Below are 18,926 nucleotides of genomic sequence, written 5' to 3' on the forward strand. Positions count from 1 at the left end.
TCTAGTCAGATCTCTGCTCAAATGCCACTCCTCTTAAGCCCCAAACATACACGCTTAATTCCCTTATTTCATTTTTCCTCAGAACACATATTGTTTCATGTATTTGTCTCATTGTCTGTGTTTCCCATGAGAATGTAAGCACCATGAGAATGGAGAGTTTTCTTGACATATAGTAGATGCTCAGTAAATAAAAGAACGTGTCTAGGGGAAAGGCTACCCACTCCAGTATTCTGGCCTAGAGAATTCCATGGACAGTCCATGGGGTTGCAAAGAGTCGGACACGACTGAGCCATTTTCACAGCAGATAAGGAGAAGTGAGAGATGCCGGAGTCATGGTTATCTTAGGGGAAAGAGGTAATATTTAACACAAGAAGAGATTTTCAATACACTACTTGGCAGATGTGATGAAAATTTAATTTAATTCAATTCAGTTGAAGTATTTATAGTGTAATTATTGTATGCAGATCACAATGCCAAGAATTGTTTGGGATAAATGATAATTAAAGGGCAGATCCTGCCCACAAGAAATTTACAGTCAAGAGAGAAGCGTGAGGGCAAATAAGACCCCTTAGTTATTTTTGCATCTCCATAGCATGTCCTTCATTGCCTGTACCCTGGAGAGGGGAGGGGTAATTAACTTTTTTTTTTTTTGTATCAGTGAATTATCAGACTATTTCTTCACTAAATACTTTTACTGTCATACTGTCCAATGAGGTGAAAAATACCTTACAAACCCATCTCCGTTTCTCACTTTGGAACTCCACTCTACCATCATCCCATTCCAGTTACTTTTTGGACGTCTTCATTGCATGCCTCTTGAGTATTTCTAACGCAGTACATCCACCCTGATCCTACGTATTCTCATCTCAGTTGCTGAGATTGCACTGGTTTTTCTGCCCTGTTCCTCACCCTCAACCTGATATTCCACAGAACCTAGCTCCTGACCCACTCATTCTTCTGTTCCTATGGTCCTGGGCACCATCATCTCTTGTCTGGAGATGGCTAGCCTCCTGTAGAACTCCCCTTGCCTCCATCCTCCACACCTAGGCCAAAGTGGTCTTTCTAGAATGTACATCCGATGTCAATATAGTGATATAGTGAAGTCGCTCAGTCGTGTCCGACTCTTTGCAACCCCGTGGACTGTAGCCTACCAGGCTCCCCTGTCCATGGGATTTTCCAAGCAATAGTCCTGGAGTGGATTGCCATTTCCTTCTCCAGGGGATCTTCCCAACCCAGGGATCGAACCTGGGTCTCCCGCTTTACTGTCTGTGCCACCAGGGAAGTCTGATGTCAATACTACCTGACAAAATTTTCAGGGGATTTGCTATGGCTCCAGGCTAAAGTCCAAAGCCCTTAACATACCAGACAAAGCCCTCCAGGTTCTGACACCTGATTTCTTCTCTTCCTATTTCTTGTCACTTCCTCTTTTCTTTTGAAAGTTATTTTTGGCTGCACTGGGTCTTCCTTGCAGGATGCAGGCTTAGCTGCCCGGAGGCATGTGGGATCTTAATTCCTTGACAAGGGATTCTAGTGGTGCCTGCTGCATTGGCAGGTGATTGCATAAACACTGGACTGCTAGGGAAGTCCCTGTCACTTCTTTCTTACAGACAAGTTTGGGCCTAACAGAGATTTCTGGTCCCTTAACTGGACCACTGTCTCTCCACTCCCGCCCGTGAAATTATTGATTCAGCAGCCTGTCAGCCCTCCCCTCCCCATTTTCTCTGCCCCTGGAGCCTCCTTCAGATTCTACCTGGTGTTCATTTCCTCTGAGAAGCCTTCCCTGCACCTGACTGGATCAACCCCTCATCCTCCTCATGCCTTGACCCCTCAACACAGGTTCAGGGACCTTGCATGGTCTTCTTCAACAGTCTACTTTTCTTGCTGTACCTGTTCTATGATCTCCTTACTAGCCTGCAAGCTCCAGGGGCGAGACTGTCCTATTCCACGTTGGTCACCTTTAGTCTGTGCTCACCCAGTACCTGAGTATGTGTGTTGGACAAGTTTTGAATGAATGAAATTGTATTTGCTTGGAGTGTTCCTCATAAAATAATTATAGCTTACATTTTACTGAGTGCTTAAGATGTAGCAGGCACCATCCTAAGTGTTTTACAAGTGTGTCATCTCATATAACCCTATTAAGCACAGGCCATTTCCTCATATAACAGGTGGGGGGAAACTGAGGCACAGAGCTGTTAGATAACTGGGCAGAGATGGGCAGCGGGGAAGTGGAGGAGCCAGGGTTAGAATCCAGACTGCTTCCAGAGTCCAATTCGATCGCAACATCTAGGAAATTCTGTCTCAGCGTGAAGTGCAGTGTGGGGATACACTACATGAGCAGATTCAAGTCTCCTGCAAAGGGCTTTGTTTATGTTTCCCAGAGAGGGGACGCGCCCCCGGCCGCCCTCTTGCAGGCTCCGGGGTCCTTTGCTGGGCTTTGGGAAGGGCCTGTGCATCCTGTCGGTGGCCGGGTAGTGTGCGGGTGAGACCCCTGATTAACTTTTAGAGCTGCCCGGCCCCCACGCCAGCTGCGCCCAGGTTCGCGGGTGGCCTTTGCCACCCGCAGGTGCGGGTGAGGCGCCACCAGCTGCGCGCGGAGCCCCAAGGCCGGCCCCCAGAGCGGTAGCCCTGCTCCGGGGGTCGGGGGGTGGGTGGGGAAGGGGTGGTGGGAAGGGGCGGGCCCGGGGGCGGTGCCTCTCGCCGAGGCCGCCGCCTTCTCCCCGCGCTCGGCTGGCCCGGGTGCAGCGGGCCGGGTGAAGGGGGCGGGGCCTGGGGAGGGGCCGGAGCGCGGCCGCCGGTGTAGCTGCGGGAGCAGAGGAAGGAGGCAGTGCGTCCCCAGAGGCGTGCGCCGGGCGGAAGGACCGACGGACCCACGCGCGCAGGGAGAGGGCCGGCGGCGAGGTTGGTATCCGGTGGGCGCGCGGGCGGCGCGGGGAGGGGCGGCAGCGAAGGGAGCCGGAGCCCGGGGGAGGGCGGCGGGAGGGGCGGCGGCGGCGGGCCCGGCGCCGGCTGCGCTCGGGGGTCGGCGCGAGACCCCTCCCCGGGCCGGTCGGACGCGCGGCGAGCGCGCCCCGGCAGCGAAAGCGGAGCCCCGGTATCTCTTCTCCCTCCTCTTTTCTTTCCAGTCAGCGAAAAATAAACACCCGGGAAGGTAAAACAATAGCGGGGCCACCTGGGACGCGGCGCGAGCCGAGCTCCCACGTTTGGGGCGGGTGCCGAGGGTGGAACCGGGAGTGGCCGCCCCACCTCGGAGCCCCTTCCAGATTTGCCCCCGCGGAGGGTGGGGCTACTCGCGGCGCCGGGGCTTGGTGGGAGGCGGAGGGAATTCCCTGGAGTGAAGCGTTTGGTGAAAGTATTGCAGGAACAATCGGGCTTCCCAGGATTGCTCTACTCTGGGCGGGGAAACTGAGGCGGAGGCGAAGGTAGCGACTTAGCCAAGGTCAGACCGCAAAGGTGGACCGTCCTGATCCCGGATCGGGACCCAGGTGTCGCTCAGTCCCTCTCGGTTGTGTGGCAGCCGTGCTTGACTCGGATAAATCTCTGTTGTGTTTGTTTTAGAAATCTGCTGGCATTGTGGGACCGCTTCAGGGCTGCCGAACGAACGCCAACTTGCTTCGTGTGTTTCGGGCAGGTCTAGGGCAGGTGGCAGCCCCGTCATGGATGGTGACGGACTTTTTGATGAAGAAACCCAAAGCAGGCCATGTCAGCCAGGGCGATTTGGCTGTCAAAGGTTTTGACAAAACCTGCCGTGTTCTCTTTCGGGGAATCCGAATGAGGGAGATTACAGACACCTTCACCGGGAAGCCAAGGACATTTCTGTATAATCAGTGGATGAAAGGATTTTCTGAGACTCTCTTTTTCCATTTCCTTGAGGATTAATCCACCGCAATCTACAATTCCAGTGGAAGCCACAAGGCACAGGACGTGGCAGGAGCCTCGAGCGCCTTCCGAATTGTTCTGGACCCTTCCTTTTTAGCATAGAGGAGTTTAACACTTGCCACCGGCTGCCCCTCCCCGCCCCCACACTCCCTCCTGATGAGCTCCTTAACCTGTTCTCATTCCCTGAATTGAGTTCTATTTCCAAAACTGTCCTCTGCAGCTATAAGTGGATTGCCAGAAAGGAGAGATTAAGAGCTGGGAGAAGAGGAAGCGCCGTGTGTTGTGTCTCCTCTTGGCTGCCGACATGAAGTGCTTTCTCCCAGTGCTGAGCTGTCTGGCTGTGCTGGGTAAGTGGTGCTGCTTATCAGCGCGATCGATGGAAAGTTTAACCTGCTCCTGGTTCCTGTAATTCCTTGTGGTTCTTTCCCATCAACACGGCTTGGGGGGGACCCCAGGAGACAGCGGTGTGTGTCACAGGTTGGACTAGAGTACCCAGAGCCCCATTTCTGACCCGGGAGGCATATTGTTTGTTGTCTTGGAGAAGGACGTTTGCTGTCCTTAGTGTCTGTCCTGGGCTTTGCTGTGGGGTCCACCCCTCCCTGACCACCACTGCCCCCCCACCCCATCTCGGTCAATGTTTAGGGACTTCCATGTGGATTATGGATTGGTTTCTTGTATTTTCTAAACATAGTGCTTCAGCGTCTTCCTCTTCTCGTCTGTGTTGCTCCACATCAATTCCTAACCTGAAGTGGCGACATTATTCCCCCTCTTGGGAAAGTTGGTTTGGAAAGTTGACAATGATGGTGGTTTTTTGAGGGGGGAAGTAGGAATGGGTGGAATAAGGGTTGAAGCTTTGCCTCATGTAAGTGATCTGTAGACAAAATGTTTGAGGGTCTAGTCATAAGTCCCCTCCCCAAGGAAGTTAAGATCATAGTTCTGGGAAGAAGAGAGACTGGAGGAATGGTGCCTGATAGGGGCTGTGCTTGGATTGGGTTTTGTGCCCCCCATGGAAGGTCAGGATGCTTAGATTGGATGGAGAAACTCTGGCTTGAGAGGTGAACCCTTGACACCTTTCTTAAGGATTCTCTCCCATTGAAGAGCCCTCCCCACCCCCCAACCCTTTGCCCAACATTCTCCGATTCAGCAGTGCTCTCCATGCCCTTGAATGCTGTCTTAATCTTAAATATGGTATCTTGGGTTGAGGATAAGCTCCCTGGCCAGAATGTGGTACATCCTCTCCCTCCAACTGCTTAGACTTCACAGCTGAGCACACCCTCTGCTCTCTGGGTACAGCTCAGTCCCCTGTATTCAGAAGAGGACATCACTGCTGCTTGTGGGGTTTCCATCTCCACATCTTGGTGTCTTGCATTTATGGGACTTGTGACCTGCTACCAGTGGAGATTGCTTCCATCCATTGTCTACACCCTTGCAAGAGTTCACAGAAGGGCAGAAACAGAGTGGACTTTGGAGATGGGAGAACCCGAGGTCAGATCTCAGCCTGACAGTGATTGATGTCTGAATCTCAGTAAAATCGAGTGATACCTCCAAGGATTGTCCTGACAGTTAAAGGTTATAAGGTATTGTAAATGTCTTGACTGCTTTGAAAAATGTCTAGGGCACATAATGTGTGCCTGTGAGCTCAATCGTGTTCAACTCTTTGGGGGAACTCTCAAGGTTCCTTTGTCCATGGGCTTTTCCAGGCAAGAATACTGGAGTGAGGTGCCATTTCCTCCTCCAGGGGATCATCCCAACTCAGGGATCAAACCCGGATCTCCTGCATTGCAGGCGGATTCTTTACCATCTGAGCCACCTGGGAAGCTCAGAATCGCTGGGAGAGCTTTGAAGAAATCTCAATGTCCAGGCAGCAACCCGAGACCAGTTAAACCAGGTTCTTTGGGAGGACAACCCAGGCATGTATCTTTTAGCTGTCCTGGGTAATTCCAATGTGTAGCCGAGGTAGGGAACCAGCGAGTGAGAGTGGGTTCAACGCAGCAAACTCTGCGCTCCCCTCCCCAGCACTCACACAGACACCCCGTCTGGCGGCAAGTTTAGTCAGCCTTTGGCTCAGGTGTGGGTCAGTGTCTCCCTGTCTCTTGTGTGCTCAGGCAGAATTAAGAAGACGGGTAGCTCTCCATTCACCAATACTAAATATTGTATTGTTATTTGCCATTCACTTAGTGTCTGGGTTTAAAATCAGTAATTAGTGACTCATGTGGATTCAAGAGACAAGCAGGGAAAGCCCTCCAGGAAGCTTGGGTGTGGGGTGGATGGTGTGGCTAAGGCAGGAAAGAGGGCTGAGTGGAAGGGGGGGCCCAGGGCAGGAGATGGAACCACTGATGGGAAGACAAGGAAATGTGGCATTTGTGCCTTTTGCTTCTCCTGGCTGCTCCAGAAATGTAAGGCTGCCAGCTGGTCCCCCTGCTGTTCCCCTCTGGGCTGCTCTGTAGAGTGGAGCTTGGGCCGCTTTTGTCTTGTACTCCCAGCCTCAAGTGTGAACAGGTGCCATGGAGGAAAGTGAGTGTCACCGTGGTGCTGAAAGGGAGTGGTGGCAGAAGGCCACACCTGGGTGAGAGTGGGGAGGTTTAGAGCTGTGGGGGGCCCTGGTGTTTTTGATCCCTACTGGTGAAATCTCACCTTTTCTCATCACTTGATGATTGGCAGCATGGCAGGGAGGGGGAGTGACTACTACTTTTTAACCTTGGAGACCAGCAGGTCTTTGTGGAGGGAACAAAACCCAGGTTGGGGTCTTATAACCCGCTTGCAGCCTGGTGTGGTCTGATTCATGCGTCATTCTTGCTGTGTAATGAAAATTAATGTGTAATATGAATTGAAAATAGCAAAGATGCTCAAGGTTTTGTGTCCAGGTGGGTCACATGCTTGGAATAAAATTTTGTTTGTAAAAAGTAGAATCAGGTTAAGTGTTCTGCAAAATGAGACTGATCCAAGTGCTGCCAGCCTCCAGAAGTGGCGGTTTGAGTTAGAAATCCCTGTGACAGTGTGTAAGGAGTAAACAGGGTAAATCCAAGATGCTTGTCTCTCCCTCGCCATCATCAGACCCATGTTTTCTGCTCCCTTCCTTTGCCACTGTCTAGGATTTAGGTCCAGTTTCTCCTTTTCTGCCTGCCTGGGTACCAATTCCTACCCTCTTGACCACTGTGTCTTGTTTCTTCCTTTTGCACCTCTGAGTGCCCACCTAACTAGGGAACCATCAGCTGCTATGGATACCCTTGTCCCAATTCTGTAGCCGTCTTAAGTGTGGGCCTGATTGAGCCACGAGGATAGTAAAGTTTCCACTACTGAGAATGGGTGGAGCCAGAGGGGTAGAAGAGGAGAGAGACTAGGGGCTGGTGTGGATGTGGCTTGAGTGTGAAAGAGGGAATGAGGAGAGGCTGCTTGGAGCTGTGCCCACGCCTGGGAGCAGCCCTGCATGAGTGCCAGAGACATGGAGAGGTGACCACAGTGTCAGGGGGAGACAGAATAGGATTTGTGGCTGCGAGAGCAGGAAGGGAATAATCAGGAGAGATGAATATAAGCTTTAGGCACATAAAGCAGGTTTCGATTTTGCATAACCATGAAGAGTTATGCCTTCTAGACCAGTGCTGATGTTGCAAACAAGATGAAATTGCTTGAAAGTGTTCACAGTGAAAAATGTAGGAGACTGGGACATCCCTGGATGGACACAGAGAACTCGTGAGTGGCTCATGGGCATTCTTGCTCTTCTCCAGTGAGAGGGAATTTTCATTTGTAGAGTTTGAAAACCCTCTTGTTTGAATACGGTGGACTGAGGAAGTGATCACTTCTTTCCCAGTCAGGGAAGGCTTCTCAGGGGAGAGACCAGAGAGTGCTTCCAAAAGAGATTGAAAGGAACTTTGATGTTCTGGTGGGAGTGAGCTCATGGGCAGGACTGGGGTGGTCAAAGGCTGAGGAGAGGGAGTAGGCAGAGGAAAGCAGCAAGGTGGCTAGGAGCAGTCAGGGAAAGGGTTCTGATGGAAGAAGACAAGGATTGTGGTTTATGGATGAGCCAACACCACTGTCCCAACAATTTCGCCAGAGACAATGCCCTTCCCTTTCCTGGGGACCATTTGACAAGGGTGCCAGAGAAGGGAATTCTTGTCAGGACTAGGCTAACTAAGATGCCTTTCAACTGTGTGAGTCATTGAGCCACCCCGGGTACTGAGGGTTGTGTTAAGGTATCCCAGTCTCCTATGTCTGTTATTGCAGCAAGAGAATAGTAGTATTACCACCTCTCCTAACTCTAGCCCTTACTGTGAAGCAAGTCCTTTCTCTTTGAGTCCTCAGTCTTGCCAGATAGAGACCTTACATTATCATCTTTCTGTAGTTGGGGATATTGAGGTCCAGGAAGGTTAAGGAACTCACCTGGAGGTAGGTGTCCGTTGCTGTTTAGTCACTAAGTCGTGTCCGACTCTTTGCGACCCCATGAACTTCAGTGAAGGACAACCCCCTGTCCTTCAGTGTCTCCCAGAGTTTACTCAAACTCATGTCCATTGAGTCAGTGATGCCATCCAACTATCTCATCCCCTGTTGCCCCCTTTTCCTCTTGCCCTCAATCTTTCCCAGCATCAGAGTCTTTTCCAGTGAGTCAGCTCTTTGCATCGGGTGGCCAGAGTATTGGAACTTCAGCTTCAGCATCAGTCCTTCCAATGAATATTCAGCGTTGATTTCCTTTAGGATGGACTGGTTTGATCTCCTTGCTGTCCAAGGGACTCTCAAGAGCCTTCTCCAGCACACAGTTCGAAATCATCAGTTCTTTAGATGACTGTACCAGCTTGAAATGGTGCTCCACAGCGATAGGGACCCAGCCCCTTTTTGTCTTGTTTCAAGTGCGTGCCTTTATTCCCAAGATCACCTCATAGTCCAAGATGGCTGTGCTAACCCCAACCATCAGGAAGGAGGAAAAGGATTGGTCAAGGGCATGCCCTCTTAATTTAAGGACATTTCCCAGAAGTGTACTCCTCACTTCTGCTTACATCCCCATTGGTTAGAACTTGGTCACATGACCATACTGTCATGTGACCAAGGCTTGGAAATAGCCTTAATTCTCAGTGTCCAGCCAAAAACAGGGGTTCTCTTATTACAGGGGAAGGAGAGAACAGATTTAGCAGGGACAGGTGCTGGTCTCTGGCACACTTACAAAGCTAGGAAGTGGCAGAACAGGGTTTTGAAACCAGGACCACTTGGTTCATGTTCTTTCATCCTACAAGTTGTCTGTCTGAGTGTGAGGCCCCTCCCCTGGCCTCTTTGAATCCTTAATAGGAAGACAAGAGCTAGATAAACCAGATGTTACGTGAAGCAACACAAATTAGCATGTAATTGGACACTCAGAGTGGTGGTTTTAGTGGGAGCAGTGTGTTTATAGAATGCTTAGGTGCCAGTCACTGGTAAACACTTTCTATAGCATGACCTTCTGCATAAAGTGATAGGGACCATCTCTGTCATGTTCATTACCGTAGCCCCAGAACTCAGCCGTGTGCCTGGAGCAAAGTAGCTCTTCATTTAATTTTTTGATGAATGAATGATTTCACAAGGTAGATGTTGTTTCTGTATCAGCTCCCTTGATCAAGATGAGGAAATTCAAAACTCAGGGAGTTTAAATCATTTTGCTCAAAAGAAAAGAGCTCAAAATTGACGGAGCTTGGATTTGAATCCAGCCTTGTCTGGCTATAGTGCTTGTGCTTTTTTTTACTCCACCAAACAGGGGTTCTTAACCTTTTTTGTGCCATAGATCCTTTTGGCAAGCTGCTGACGTCTATGGATCTCTTCTTAGGGTAACGTTCTCAAATGCATAAATAAATAACATAGGATTAGAGAAAATCAATTTTATTGAAATACCCTCACCAAAATATTAACAAAAACAAATTTATAACATAGCATTAAACTTCTTTAATAACACATTAAATAACAAGATCTACTTCAGTACCCTTGCCTGGAAAATCTCATGGGTGGAGGAGCCTGGTAGGCTGCAGTCCATGGGGTTGCAAAGAGTCGGACATGACTGAGCGACTTCCCTTTCACTTTTCACTTTCCTGCATTGGAGAAGGAAATGGCAACCCACTCTCCAGTGTTCTTGCCTGGAGAATCCCAGGGATGGCGGAGCCTGGTGGGCTGCCGTCTGTGGGGTCGCACAGAGTCGGACACGACTGAAGTGACTTAGCAGCAGCAGCAGCAACAGTTCTGTAATTTTGGCGTAGTGAAGGGTGCAAATGATATTTTGAGGTATCTGCATCCACTGTGATGTGATATGAAAGTATGTATGATTTGTATTGTGACAGAGTCATAGGTCTTGAATATATTACCATGATCCTTACCTACATTCATAATCAAAGGAACAGCTATTTACTTTCTTGTCGTTTAGTCGCTAACATGTGTCCGACTCTAGCGTCCTCATGGACTGTAGCCCACCAGGCTCCTCTGTCCATGGTATTTCAGGCAAGAATACTGAAGTGGGTTGCCATTTCCTTCTCCAGCGTATCTTCCCAACTCAGAGATCGAACCTGTATCTCCTGTGTTGCAGGTGGATTCTTTACTGCTGAGCCATCAGGGAAGCCCCAACATTCACTTAAGAGATTAGTGAAAATAAGGATGCTGTTTTTTTCTCATTCAAATTCATCTATGTCCTGAACTCTGTCCACAGACCCCTGTGAAGTTCAAAGTAAAGTTCAATGTAATCAGTAGCTGTCAGCAAAAACCCTGTGGAACAAGTCTTGGGCTGGGCTTTCAGCAATGGGTGGGCTTTGACCGAGGAGGGTGTTCTTTTCCCAGGAGAGTCCTGCTATTGCAGAGGCATCAGCAGCCATAATGATGGCAGAGTGGTCCTTTGGGGATTGGATAAATGACTGTCAGTGATTTTAGGGGCCAATTCATGTGGGGTGATGCCAGACACAGAGATTTGGTTTGGATTGTAATTGAGTTTGGGATTTGGGCTTAGACTGGGTCCCTGGAGCCCAGGCAGACCACTTCTGCTGAGCCCTGGCCTAGGAACTGGAAGGCATGGTTCTACTTGGTGGCCTCTCCTGGTCCCTGGCCTTGTGCACTCTGAGCTATGGCACCTTGATTAGTATCTGTAGGTTCCTTTGGGAGTTCCTTGTTCACCGTGATTGGACACCTGTTTCTTTGCTGCTTCAACGTGAGTACAGCTATTGCTTGTAAAGGCTTGGATTTTAATTTAAGGAAATTTAGGACACCTGTGTGTGAATGCCCCTAATTTTCAGAGAAATGAGTGGTTGCATCAAAATCAGGCTTGTTATGTGTAGAAAATCACATTTTGCCAAATTCCCTCATCAAGACCCCTTTATTAAGTGACTAATCATGGACCCCAGTGGCAGACACTTAACAGAGACCATGGCAGTGGGCCTCCCTTAACTGGAACCCCAGTTAAGTGGGATTTTGCTTTTATTTTTGAACTCCACTTTCAGGAAGGTGAAATCACAAGATGGCAGCAGCAGGGATTGATTCTAAAAACTGGCTTCCAGGCCACTGTCAGCCCAGTCTCTCCATCTTCCACAACTCTAATTATAGTAGCAGAAGAGAAGGATGAGCCTAGGGGCCCTGTAAGATTCTGAATCAAAGATTAAATTATATTAACTCCACTCAGGCTGGAAAGTGGTCAGATGGATCTTAAAAAGCTTTATAATAGGCTTTATGATAATGAGAGTTGAAGCAAAGTTTCTGCCCAACCCTCTAATGAAATTCATGTGAATACTGTATTTCCCTTCGTTCGGCTGATCCAGGTTTTGCACAACCATGTTCCTGCCCTCGAGGAGGTGGAGGTGGTAAGCTAAAGCTGGGGGTTAAAAAAAAAAAGCGTGGTAAATCACTTTGCAAGTGGACAACCACAGGCTCTCCAAGGACTGTTGTCTTGTTGGGGAAGGAGAGGCCAGGCAAGTTTGTTCTTGCTTTCAGCTAAGCAGGAGGAGTAAAGGGAATTCTTTGTCCAGGGATGTGACTGGAGTAGCCCTCAAATGCTCAATCTGGAAAGGTTTTCTGGATGGGCTGGAATTTTAGCAGTTTTTTTTTTTAAATAATAAGAGAGTGAGGTCCTGGCAGAATTGTGGAGTGGAGGACACCGGGACACAAGGGGATGCTTTGAGATTTCTTATTTGTTGATTTGCTTAGCTGCACTGAGTCTTAGTTGTGGCATGTAAACCCTTAGGTGTGGCATATGGGATCTTAGTTCCCTGACCAGGGATCGAACCCGGGCCCCCTGCTTTGGGAGCACGGAATCTTACCTCTTGGACCACCAGGAAGTCCCAAGAAGACTTCTGAAGGGGTGGGGAAGCCCTAGTGTCAGTGGGCCTGGCTCCTAAAGGTGCTGGTTGGAAGAATTGGAGTTGTCGGTTGGTGTAGGTATTTGGGCCAGGGACAGATGGCAGATACCAGAGAGCTGTAGATGTGAGTAGATAGGAGAAGTGACAGAGAGGGTAGGGGACATTACTGGAGGTGGCGGGTCTGGAGTGGAAGTAAAGGGGACCTGTTTCTGTACCGAAGGAGGAGCTTTTGTTCATCAGAATCCTAACAAAACAACTCAAAGAGATCAGTGTCTAGTCTTCTTGTGGGGACCTCTTGACATCAATTTACAGGTCCCCAGACCTTTCCTTTATTAAAGCAGGGAAGAAATCTGATACCAGCTATGTGTTCTTTTCTGTTATAATTCTTCGATGTAGTGGGATCTGTTCAGGATTGCCTAAGGTTGGAGTTATTTTCATGTATTTGATTGTTTTGTTTGTAACACCCATTTCCCCTTACTCTGGGGTATGGTTTGCTCTTCCTTCTGCATGGCGACCTCTGCAAACGCCTCTGCCCTCAGCTGGGCCTTGGATCCTGTTTGTGTTGTTGATAATGGAGCCATGTCAAGAGATGGGCTGCCTGTCTTCTCAGGGATCCTTTTCATTAACTCCCCTTCCCCCAAGAGTCCCATAAATTTGAAATCTTCTGTCTCCTAGAAAGGTAGCATTTATTAAGTAGTATTAATCTGTTTTTTCTACATGACAAACAGTGTGATCCCTCACATTTGGTACAGTAGTCTGGTTTTAAAGCAAAATTAGCTTGGTGCTCACACATAGCCTGCATCCATTAGGCATTGTGTTGGTACCTTAGTGGAAGTGGTATCATGGTTAGGTGTTTTTGAAACATAAGGTGGCCAGCTTCTCCACCCTCAAGTGTTACTTTAAGAGCTGTAAGGAGCTTGGGTAACTTAACCAGGATGTGTTTGCTCCTAGGTAAAATTAGCTGATTGCATTGGTGCCCTTGATTTGACTTTGGTAGGAAGGGCTTGGAGGAGGAGGAGGAGGAATGGGAGATCTTTGTGTGAGTAACTATTTGTTGCTCCAGGGCAAACCACGCCTCCCTGTCCTGGCCACGTACCCTCCCCCGCCGCTCCGCCCCTTTTCTAAAGACCTCCCGAGGAGGAAACTTTGCAACCTTTTAGATGCAACACATACATTGGGAAGGAAGACTTGATATTCACTGATTTAAGTCATAATTTAAAACAACAAATAAAGTGCTTCAGGGTAAAATGCTATAAAAAAGAAGGGTGAGCTATTGGTTGCAGTTTCATAAGATAGCTTATATATGCTTGCTTTATTTCTTTGACTTTTAATGTTTGGATGGAGTGCTGTATGAGTATAGTTCTGTTGTAAAAATCTAGTAGAGTACAGACAGAAAGCTTTTCTGGTGGCTCTGATGGTAAAGAATCTGCCTACAAGGTGGGAGACCCAGCTTTCTGGGTCAGGAAGATCTCCTGGAGAAGGAAATGGAGAACAACCCACTCCAGTATTCTTGCCTGCAGAATCCCATGGACAGAGAAGCCTGGCAGGCTACAATCCATGGGATCACAAAGAGTCGGACATGACTCAGTGACTAACACTTAGGAGCACAGACAGAAAGTAAAATGTGGGAAGTTCCCCTCCTTGCCTCGTGTCCCTCTTTGACTCTGAAATACATTCTTTATAGTTTGATACACTATATTCTCCTAGGCTTTTCCCTATCATTTCTATTCATATACCCACACAAATATAGATTTTTTTTTGGACATAAATGGACTCACAAGAACATATTTTTCAACAACTTGATTCTCAAGGGTGATTTATTCCACTTTTTTCAGTCTTAATTTTATACCCATATCAGAACTGATTTTGTTATTTTATAGCTAGTAGAAGCTGTAATTGGTGAAGTCATTAGGGAGCAGCAAGTCTTACTCAATAGCCATATAACAGAATAATTTTGTCTTGTGGTATCAAGAGCAACAGTCATAATGAAAACACTGCCCTTAAGTGTTAATGTACTTAAGAGAAATAGTTGACTTGTTCATTCTGAATATTTTCTCTAGAAACACATACATTTAACAAATTAAGCACACCCATATTTTATTGACTATCTTAGTTATAATCTTGAATTAAATAAAGCCCATTTAAAACTTGTTGAGAGGACAATTATAAACACTAGATTTTGTGTCCAAGTCAATCAACTGCTCTTATTTGTTCATAGACTAGGAAAAAAATGAGAAGTTTTCCTGCATTTTCAGCTCCCAAATGATTCTTCCATTTAGAGTGAACTGTACTGGAGTAACCTTTAAGGTTGCTGGCTACCAGACATTCAAGACCTTAACCTAAAGAAAGATAATTTTTTTCCTTTAGTCCTGCTGGAGCAGCTATTGCTGTAAAAAGATTATCATTTCAAAGTGTTGGGTTTCTTCTTAAGTTCACTAGTATGAACTTTCTTTAAAACCTCGGGAGCAAAAACAGATTTCTTGGATGGTTCACCTTTAGACCTGATTTTGAAAACAGTTGCTATTTTGGAGGGATGGTTGTTGGATTCACCTGTCACAGCCAGCCCTTCTTAAACATCAGGGTTTGACCTGCCGGCACCCATCCAGAGAGCCCTGTTGTGTTGGAGCCTCCTTACAGTCCTTTCCTGAAAAGACTTTGATCTGTTCCTTCAACAAATACTTGAGTGCCTTCTACAAGCACTCATTGTTCTGTTATCTCAAATACGGAGAACTAAAAGCTAACATCATCATGACCATTTTAAGTAGTCACCTGGTATGTATTTTAATCTTTGATAAATAGAAACATTAACTAAAAACACCTCTGACGTTAGGGAACTCTTTTCCCTAAGGTAAAGTCTTTTTCCTGCTGTTTCTTAAATCTTGTTTTGTTCTCAGCTCTTCTTTAGCAGCCATAAATTACACATACCCTGGGCAGTCCTGGTAAAGAGCCCTTTAGAAATAAGAGATAATACCAATGCTGGTGGGAGACTGGGGCTGGGGAGAGGTAAGGGCAAATTATTTGTTTTGAAAGTATGCAAATATCCCGAGTCCTGGATATATGGAATGTCTTTATTAACTGATGGGAATTTTGTATTGGAATTGGGATTTTCATATTTGGCTCTGAATTCCTGTTGTTGCTCTGCTCAGTCGCTTAGTTGTGTCCAATTCTTTGCCACTCTGTGGGTTGTAGGCCCCCCAGGCACCTCTGTCCATGGAATTTCCCAGGCAAGAATAGCAGAGTGGGTAGCCATTCTCTTCTCCAGGGGATCTTCCTGACAAGGGGTCGAACTGTGTCTCCTGTATTGACAGGTGGATTCTTAGCCACTAGTGCTACCTGGGAAGCCCTCCGGAACAGAACAAAAGAAAACTAGAATGATCACATCCTTTGCCATCAGATAGGAGACAGCATCCATACCAAACTTCCTCCTGAAGACTTTGGTGTTGAGGGTGTGGTGACAGTAAGATTGGGCCTACCCCTGGTGGCTCAGACAGTACAGAATCTGTCTGCCAGTGCCAGAGGTCTGCATTCTTTCAATCCCTGGGTCGGGAAGATCCCCTGGAGAAGGGAGTGGCAAGCCCACTCCACTATTGCCTGGAGAATCCCATGGACAGAGGAGCCTGGCGGGCTACAGTGCATGGGGTCTCAAAGAGTTGAACACGACTGAGTGACTAACACGCACACACCTGGTACTCAGTCCCAGAACCTGGAGCTCTCACCACTGTTCCACTGTTGTTTTCTGGAAGTTGCTGGGTCAGCTCAGTGGGAGGTGGGTGGGGCAGACTCTTCCAGGTCTGCTCCTTCTCAGAGGCCCTCCCTTGACCTGGGATGATCCCTGGGCAGCACTGGCCTGCGCTTCTCTCTCCTGTCCCTGGTGTTTCTCCCTGCTTCATCCCCTAAGCCAGAAGGTCCTGGGCGGGTTGTAAGCTGTGCCTGGTGGCCTTGGCCTGAGCCCGGTAGCAGGCGGTACTGCTTCTGGGACCCTGTGTGCCGGGCCAGCCTTCTCTCCACCAGCAGCTTTCTTCAGAAGCCTTTTTGGTTTTCCTCAGTGGTTTTGTTCTGCGTTGATTCTATGTTGATCTGGAGATGGATGGTCTGTTGGGGATTCTGCCTCGCAGATGGACATGTCTGTTAGTTTATTAGAGGAGTGACTGTGCAGATAGATTTGTTCTCGGCTTGTCCCCAAGCTAGACAACCCTCTGTGACACTGTTTAGAGATGTTTTGCTGAGCAGTTTCTTAATGTCTTCTGATGTTCCAGTACAGTAAGATAGCTTGCTGACGAGTTTTGCAACCTGTCTGCTGGTATTGCATTACAGAAAAGCCAGATTGTGTTCGGAGCTCCGGCCGAGGTCGCTCTCCTGCCCTTTACAGGATGGGGGATGGCTTTTAGCTGAGTGTCCCTGTACCTCTCAACTGGGAGGAGCAGCAGTCCTTTCCTTTCTCATACTTGAATCTGAATCCTGGTCCTTCCACCCCAACCCCGACCCCGCAAGGGTGGATTGCTAAGAAGGTTGAAACTAGGTAAGGCAATGATTGTGCCTCTGGACTTGCATTCACTTTAGAAAAATCTTAGCAGATCTTATGCATAATCCCCTTATTTTAAAGGGGAATTATTTTGGAGGTGAGGGAGAAACTGATGGCCTGCATGGGGAGAGAGTGGAAGGAGGCCTGGAAAAAGTCTCCCAGCAGAAGAGAAAGAAGTTCTGGGGTACGTCACCTTTGTTTTAATTTAAACATTATGCAATACAAACATTTGCCTTTCCCTTCTTACCCCACCGCAGAAGAGCTGTAATTTCCCATATTTGGAATCTCGGGAGGGCCAGGCCACGTCTGAGGATAAGGCCAGACTCAGTCTATGCTTTGGGGAAAAGTAAGTAACTGTAAGTGCCGAGAGGGCTGTGGTATTTATGGTGTATCTATGGATAATGTATGTGCTTCCTTGTCATCATTTATTCAGCAGCCCCTGATGTCCTGGAGCTGATGCTCTGGCCATCAGCAATCTGACTCTTGTTTTCTTCTGTGTATTTTCCCATTTTCAAATGTGTAGGCATTCAGCTTTAATCAAGTAGGCTTTGCTTCTGTCATCTGTAATGGGGGATGACTGAAGTCATGTGGAGGATTTTAAGTAACTAATCTCTTAAGACAGTCAGAGCATAATCTCCGCTGGTCCCTGATCATCCTGCCTGCATCCCAGAGATTGGCGAGGTTCTGCAGAGGAGACCGGATAGGGGCCTTGGCATCTTTCGGAGAGACTGGGCATCCTTCTTGCTGGTGACAGGTTTTGTTTGCCTTTGGCATGGGAACAGGGCCTGCTGATCATTTGCTATGTCAAGAGAGTTCAAGATGTTCCATGAATGTGACTAGTGTTTTACTGAATCTCTGTGCTGGTACAGCGAACAATGACAGGCTGAACTCGTGTGAAGATGCCATCCAAGCTCATTGATGTCTGTACAGCATGTGCAGGGCTGGCTCTCACGGAAATGCAACAGAATAGACAGGAGGCCTGCTGGTTAGTGTTGTTCACTGACATTTTTTAGTAAATTACATCAGATCAATCAAAAGATCAGGGATACAGGGTCTAAAGTTCTCATGTGCTTTACTTGGAATTCCAGTGTAGCTTTGTATAGGTGTCATGTATTAGACTGAATTGGATTACAGCTGCTCTCCCAATTGTCATTTTCTTCCCCCCCCCACTTTCTTTCTTTTTAATTTATTTATGGGTTCATTTAAAATTTTTTTACTCTTTATTCATGTATTTACTTGGCTGCACCAGGTCTTAGTTGCGGCACATGGGATCTTTAAGTTGAGGCGTATGAACTCTTAGTTGCACCATGTGGGATCTCGTTCCCTGACCAGGCTCTGCATTGGGAGCATGGAATCTTAGCCTCTGGACCACCTGGGAAGTCCCTCCACCCACTTTCTGAGGTTAGCTCTGGTACTCACTACCAGAAATGCCCTGTAGAAGAATTTGGTGAATATTACACCAAACGCAGTCTTTGCTACTTTCTCTTAATGGGGTGGTAAAATCCCTAACAACGGAGACTAATGAAGAAGATTAATTTGAATTAGGAAAGTGTCTGAGTTACCAAATATTTCTCAAGAACTTCACTGTTGGTACTTTTAAGTAAATACCATAACTCAGACTAGGCTAACGGAACACCTAATAAAGATCCTTGGGGGATGCTGCTTTAGGAGAGAAACAAGGTTGATTTGCAATTAACTTACCAATTGTTTATGTAAATGGTGTTTCTGAGACACTGGGATTGTGGTTGAAAACAGTTTGTTCTCTTAAATATTTTGAATAGGGCCCATGAAACCCCATGTGTGTATACTGCTGGCAGTTTATATGTGGTGTAAGGACCTGTTTTTCGAGGACCTAATTCAGAATTATCAGCAATATCAGAAATCCCAAGTTGGTGACCTTTAACTTCCCAAAATTAGTTAGATCACTTAGCCAAATGTTTCCACAGCACCAGCACTTGTCTCCTGTAACACAAACTAATAAGTTTAACAGTGTGTGTGTGTGTGTGTTATGTAGAGGAGACACAGCCATCCTTGGGTGGTTCGTGCGTGTGTGCATGCTACGTCGCCTCAGTCCTGTCCGACTCTTTGCCAAGCTCCTCCGTCATGGGATTTCTCAGGCAAGAATACTGGAGTGGATTGCCATGCCCTCCTCCAGGGGATGTTCCCTGCCTAGGGATGGAACCTGGGTCTCCTGCATTGCAGGCAGATTCTTTACTGTCTGAGACCCCCGGGATGCGCATTAC

At 47.6% G+C, this 18,926-nt stretch overlaps 1 protein-coding gene across 3 annotated transcripts in view; it reads left to right on the plus strand.

The window, feature by feature from the left end:
• The first annotated feature begins 2,782 nt into the window (after window positions 1–2,782).
• IGSF3 (immunoglobulin superfamily member 3) overlaps window positions 2,783–18,926 on the plus strand; it is a 132,051-nt gene continuing 115,907 nt past the window's right edge. Inside the window, exons 1-2 of one of the 3 annotated variants that reach the window (XM_040230953.1) lie at window positions 2,783–2,898; window positions 3,556–4,223. In XM_040230953.1, the coding sequence (XP_040086887.1) occupies window positions 4,181–4,223 (43 nt within the window). In that variant the 5' untranslated portion in view covers window positions 2,783–2,898; window positions 3,556–4,180. The remainder of the gene's footprint in view (window positions 2,899–3,555; window positions 4,224–18,926) is intronic. The other 2 variants (XM_040230952.1, XM_040230950.1) reach the window with 2 other exon arrangements.

Source organism: Oryx dammah, unplaced genomic scaffold (genome assembly GCF_014754425.2).
Source record: "Oryx dammah isolate SB20612 unplaced genomic scaffold, SCBI_Odam_1.1 HiC_scaffold_28, whole genome shotgun sequence".
Classification (NCBI taxonomy): domain Eukaryota; kingdom Metazoa; phylum Chordata; class Mammalia; order Artiodactyla; family Bovidae; genus Oryx; species Oryx dammah.